General features: G+C 49.4%; 1 protein-coding gene across 3 annotated transcripts in view; it reads left to right on the plus strand.

Annotated features, from left to right (window-relative positions):
- ZSWIM8 (zinc finger SWIM-type containing 8) overlaps positions 1–4386 on the plus strand; it is a 92335-nt gene extending 87949 nt beyond the window's left edge. For all 3 annotated transcript variants that reach the window (XM_014523525.2, XM_014523532.2, XM_006016268.3), the window contains 3 exons: positions 3–122; positions 441–619; positions 2264–4386. In XM_014523525.2, coding sequence (XP_014379011.1) covers positions 3–122; positions 441–619; positions 2264–2467 — 503 coding nt within the window. In that variant the 3' untranslated portion in view covers positions 2468–4386. The remainder of the gene's footprint in view (positions 1–2; positions 123–440; positions 620–2263) is intronic.
- The last annotated feature ends 1375 nt before the right edge of the window (positions 4387–5761 follow it).

Genomic DNA, 5761 nt, shown 5'->3' on the forward strand with positions numbered 1-5761 from the left:
AGGAATGCTGGCACTGGAGATGCTTGGTCGTAGAGCTCACAACGATCATCCCAACAACTTTTCCCGCAGTCCGCCGTACACAGAGGATGTGAAATGGCTCCTGGGATTAGCTGCCAAGCTAGGTAAGGAATAGGGCAGTTCTCTGGCACTTCTTGGCAGGTGTGCACTGAAGGGTCTGTCCTGGTGGAAAGGCCAAGTCCATGGGCCACAGAACTGAATAGGTGTACCAGGAAAGAGCATTAGTGCCCTCCTCCTGGAGTGTTCTGGAGAATGGCAGCAGCCCCTTAGTCCAGGCAGTGGTGGCTTCCCTGAGATCTCTAGAGATGCAATTCCAAGGTGCTGCATAAGTGTGTGGTGCTGGCCAGACCCCAGTGCTTGCCTGGCATAGCTGTATTCCCCATTCTTCTCACCTTCCATGATGATCTTTCCTTTCTGTGCAGGTGTCAACTATGTGCATCAGTTCTGTGTTGGTGCAGCCAAGGGTGTGCTGAGCCCTTTTGTGCTGCAGGAGATCATCATGGAAGCTCTGCAGAGGCTCAACCCTGCCCATGTCCACAATCATCTGCGCACTCCAGCCTTCCACCAGCTGGTACAAAGGTGCCAGCAAGCATACATGCAGGTAATGTGCCAAACCAGCTGCTGGACCTGTTTGTCTGCTCACTCTGGTAGTGCCCTGGCGCACAGGATAGGAGGAGCACCTGGGGTGAATTGTCTGACTGAATTAGTGCATCCATATGGGCAATCTCTTTTGGCACTAGAGGGCAGAGCAGATTGGGCTGACCTGGGGAGAGATGGTCCAAACCAGACCTAGTACTGTCTTCCCATGCTGGTTCCATCCACACCCACCATTGGGAGTGTTGCCTCAGGGTGCCTGCTTCTGTGTCCACTTGTCTGAAGGAACTTTTCTGCACCAATTTATTATTCTCTTCCTTCCCCATTGGGCTCCAGCACCAGGTACTTTTTTCCTGCTGTCTGGCATTCTTTTCTCTCCCAGTCTAGGTCTCCCCTCCCTGTCTGGCTGTCTCTTCTCTTCCAGTCTGTAGGCTGGGCTTGTCTCCCTCTCCCTCTCTCACTCCATAGCTGGATATGTGGAGTGCCCAGTGGTAGGCTGGCCATTTGGTGGCTCTCCCACTGAGTAGATACCTCTGGGTTTTGTTGGAAGGTGAGAGCTCCCATTCTGATCCAGCTGGGGCAGAAAGGCTGTGCTAGGCCAGAGCAGTCAGGGCAGAGAGGTGTGTGGGGCCTCTGCAGATGCAGTTCTGACTAAATTGGAGAAAGGGATTAGACTAGACGGGTCTACATAGAATACACTGTTCTGTCACCTAGTGGCAGTCTGTGGTACTGGAGCCCTTGCACGAGGGCACTGCAGCCTTGTTTGAAGTGCATTTCAGAAATGTCCTTGCATGGGCTGGGCCGCTGCTTTAGAACCTCAGCCAAGAAACGGATGGGAAAGAGTGACAGATTCAGGTACCTGGAGGTGCCCTGTGGTGACTCGGCATCAGTTTCCCTGTACCTGTGGCAGCAGGAAGGATGATGTGTGAATAGTGAGCACCCCCGTGCTGTATTACAAGCTGTTTAAAACATGTTCTGAGCAGTTGTACAGTATAGCTTACTTTGACAGGGCTGGAGTTGGCTGTGCCCCCACCCAATACTGGGTGTTGCAGCTTGCCCATCTGTCTGTATGGATGTGCAACCCCCATGCTTGGAGCCCCCCTCCCCCTGCCACTGTGTGTCTATGTGTTCAGCACTAGGGCACCTTCTGTCAGCATGCCAGGGCAAGCCAGATCTCAGCTGGTGGAGGGGAGGCATAGAGAGCTGAGCCTGAGAAGGTGCAGCTCCTGCTGCTGAATCTGTGGGTTAAGCCAGGTCTCTTGCTGATGGTCCTGAACTGGCCCCAGTGTGGTGCTAGGGCTGGGATCAGCTGACCAGCTGACTGTCGGTCTCAGCCCCTGCATCGCATGTATCTTGAACTGGTAGTTTCTGTGGAGCAGTCTGGTAGTTGAATGTGTGGGTACTTACTGCAATCTGGAGGTACTCGTCGCATGAAAAGTCCTAACTAGCATTTGGCATGTTTTACTAGCCGTCTTAAATGCAGTTAACTCATCCTGGGTGTAACATGTGGCATGGCCGTGAGTCTTGGGCTTGCTGTTGGGTGATGGGAACCTTTGACACTTCATATGCAAGCTCTTGAGCCCTGCCCTGAGCTCTTCACTGCCAGCAGTAGGCAAGCAAGTAGATGCTGTCATGGGCTTTCCCCTTGCAGTACATTCACCACCGGTTGATCCACCTCACTCCAGCTGACTATGATGACTTTGTGAATGCCATCCGCAGCGCCAGAAGCGCCTTCTGCCTGACGCCCATGGGCATGATGCAGTTCAATGACATCCTCCAGAATCTAAAGCGGAGCAAGCAGACCAAGGAGCTGTGGCAAAGGGTCTCTCTGGAAATGACGACCTTCTCGCCGTGATGGCCAGCAGAGCCCTATGGACCTGCAGCTCTCAGCCCTGGTTTAGCTTTAGTTCCATTCACACCATCCTTCCTTATGGTGTTTTTTTTATTTTAGTTTTAAATTGTTGGCAACCACTGATCTAGTGTATTTATACCATGACATTCCTCTGGCACTGCGGCACATCAGCGCTCTGCTTCGCTCGCTCACTCTTCCTCCTCCCCAGTGGGCCATGGGCCTTGAAAGCACGAGGGAGTAAGGAAGTGAAGCTGGCTGCCCTGTGCCTCAGAGGCTGCCCCACGAGCGGCGCGCAGTGTTTGCGTGAGAGGGGTGGGGGGAGTCTGTCTTCAAATATTTATTTTGGCATTTATAAATATGTAAACTTTTTTTATGGGCTTCTCTTCCTTCATAGGCTGCCTCCCGTCAGGAGAGGCTGGGACTGCTCTCTGCACAGCTAGTACTCCCTTGCTATTCTCTTCAGCATCTCCTGCTGAGAGAGGCTGAGGTTGGAGTGGCAGGGAGCTCCTTGCTGCTAGAGCTGCCTTCACAAGTCTCCACAGCAGCTGCTGTTGGAAGAAGCAGGGGCTTGGACAGGCTTGCTCCAGGACTGTGTTCAGCTGCCTGGAGGATTTGTTGAAGTGCTTGGGCTCCTTCCCAGGAGTGTTCCCGCCTGGGGCACTGCTGGGTCCGTAGGATGTTCTGATCCTGGTCGTTCTGAGTTGTACAATCGTGTTCCTTTTGGCTGGGGTACTGCTCTCCTGTAATCGATTTCTTATCCCTTGTCTCTTCTCGTTTCCTGATTAAACACTCGTTTTCTTAGATTCCCTCCTCTTTCTCTGCTGTGGTATTGATGTGAGGGCATGTTTCTGTATTGCCAGCGAGTAGTTGGACAGCACAAAGGGGAGCTAGGTGTTGTTGCTTTGGGCTGAGCCTTAACAGGTCTGAAAAATCTCTTGCCTGACATAGCACTGAGGAGGTTTTTCCCTCATGCAGCCCACATTGGTGCTGGCTGATGAGATCACCTGGGGGATCTGTGAGAATGCTAAGTTTAAGAGGTAGAAGTGGAGTGAAGCCTCCCATGTGTCCTTATTTGAACATTCACCAGGTTTGGGCTTGAACATCGGTGATACTATTCAGAAGCTTAATTGTCATGTAGAGGTGTGAACTAACTAACTGCTCTCCTGGAACCATCTGTGTGCTCTGAAGAGAGGAACACCAGCTGTTTGCTCATGTAAGTTTGGAAAGAAGTTCAGCAGAGATCCTGTTGTGGGGAAGACATTTGAACAAGAGAGCATTTCCTTTGTGTGGGACACCTAAAGGATTGCTGCCATGTTAAATATATCTGTGAAAGGAGGTATGGTGCACTTCATTTATTACTAATAGCAACACGGATGCTAAAAAGATGGTAAGAATCCAACCTGTTTATTTCCCAGCTGTGCATTTTGCTTTTCACTCAACTTGGCCAGTAACAATGAGCTTCACTCTGGTTCCTGTGTATTAAGACAATCCAGCCATGTTGGGCTTCTGGTGCTGGGAAGGGAAAATGTTGCAGTTCAAACTGTTTTCAGTAACCCTTCAAAAGAATTAACAAATTAAAGCCAGAATGGACCATCACCATCACTACCACCCCTTCTAAGCCTCAGACGAGAATCTTGTCTAGTGGTTCCTGCATCAAGCACAACTTGGGATTGACTTACAGTATAGCATCCTCCTTGATTGCTAAAAAGCCTTCAAATGATGGAAGCTCAGCTGCATTTGTTGGTAGGTTGTTCCAAAGGCTCATTACCTGTGCTGTTGAAATTCATGGACATGTTTGTAAGTGTTGGGCAAAAATTGTGTTCAGACATACTCAAATACTGTTTTGAATGTCTTGTTAAATGGTCAAATAGCTTTTCAAGTGGCTGCCTATCCTATATGGGGGCTGATGAGAGATTAAAAAGCTGCTGAAATATTAAGGTGCAACATGCAGGAAAGTTTTACTGGTCTTCAGCTAAATATGAAGAAAATATCCCATCTTGGAGGTTTCCAGTGTATCTGCCTGCCTGTCTGGGGTGCTGAAATGGCAGCACTATGTAAATAGGAACTGTTTGGTGTTGCTGGGATAGCTGAAGACTGTGATTCAAGTTATCTTCTTAATGTTGAAAATGAAGGACTTGTCTGAAGACAGTCCTGGGGTCTAGGTCTCCAGGAACATTCTCTGTAGAGAAGAAGGTTGGCTTGGTTTCCACTTGGAGAGCAAGAGGCCCCATGTTCAAAGCTGTGCAGATGAAACTTCTGAAAAACTGTCTCCTAATCTTTCTGCCTCTGACAAGTCTAATGAAAAACATGAGGGAGGGGAGAGAATACAGTGGAGGGAGGGGAGCAGAGGGCAAAGTGGTGGAGCTGCATGTACTGAATGCCAGAGCACAAGGCACAGAACAGGTTACTGAGGTAAGTGTGTGTGTGTGTGTGTTTAGGTTGAAGTGAGAAACTGAATGACAAAGATTTAGTTAATCCAGACTATTGAATGGGAGATTCAATTTCTGTTGGGGAGGATATTTCAGACTTGTCCACCACAGCAGTTGGACCATATGAGTAACCGAAGAGCTCCTTACTGCTAGAAACTGTGGAGAAGACTGGGGTAGGTGTGAAAGACACTCCATCTCAGCATTTCCTTGCTTTCATTGTGTTCCTACATGTTTCTCCTGCAGCTGCAAGAAGGGAGGAGAGCATGTGCATCCCTCAGACTGGAGCAAAGGGTTTTGGAGCTTGTGGTGGGTAGCAGCTACCCTAGGTTTCTGAGGACCACAATGTGTTGTTTGGACAGTCACCTCTTCAATATGAGCAGAAGGTTCTGGGTCGCTTGCTGTGCTGGTATTTGGCTAGGGAGGACATGTGCATCACTTGCATAAAAGCAAATGCACAGTTGTAACAGGCGGGGTGCTTGTACTTTACATTTACAGTGCCAGAAGTGCCCTGTATAAACGAGGACTGTCCAGAGTTCTTGGAGGTGCCTCTTTTCCCTGCTTTGCTGGGGGTCTTTTTCCTTTGGCAGGCTTCTCCTGTGATATTTTTCCTCTTGGTATTGGCTAGTCCTGCCTTGCTCTTGCCCCCACCCTGCCCTTCAGCAGGCAGTTAGAACAGATGAGCCAAATCCTTAGAGCTGTGGCAAAGCCAGCTGAGAGGAGGAAGCTGCAGTTTGCTGCAGAACCAGGAAGCAGTTTTAGTAAGGAACAGAGAAGTTATTCTGGTAAAAGAAACAACTCTTTACAAAGCCACTATCTTTTCTTGAAGGGTTTAAACTCCTGGATGAAATCCCTGCATAAGGCTCCAAGG

The sequence above is a fragment of the Alligator sinensis genome, unplaced genomic scaffold, assembly GCF_000455745.1.
Source record: "Alligator sinensis unplaced genomic scaffold, ASM45574v1 scaffold109_1, whole genome shotgun sequence".
Lineage (NCBI taxonomy): Eukaryota > Metazoa > Chordata > Crocodylia > Alligatoridae > Alligator > Alligator sinensis.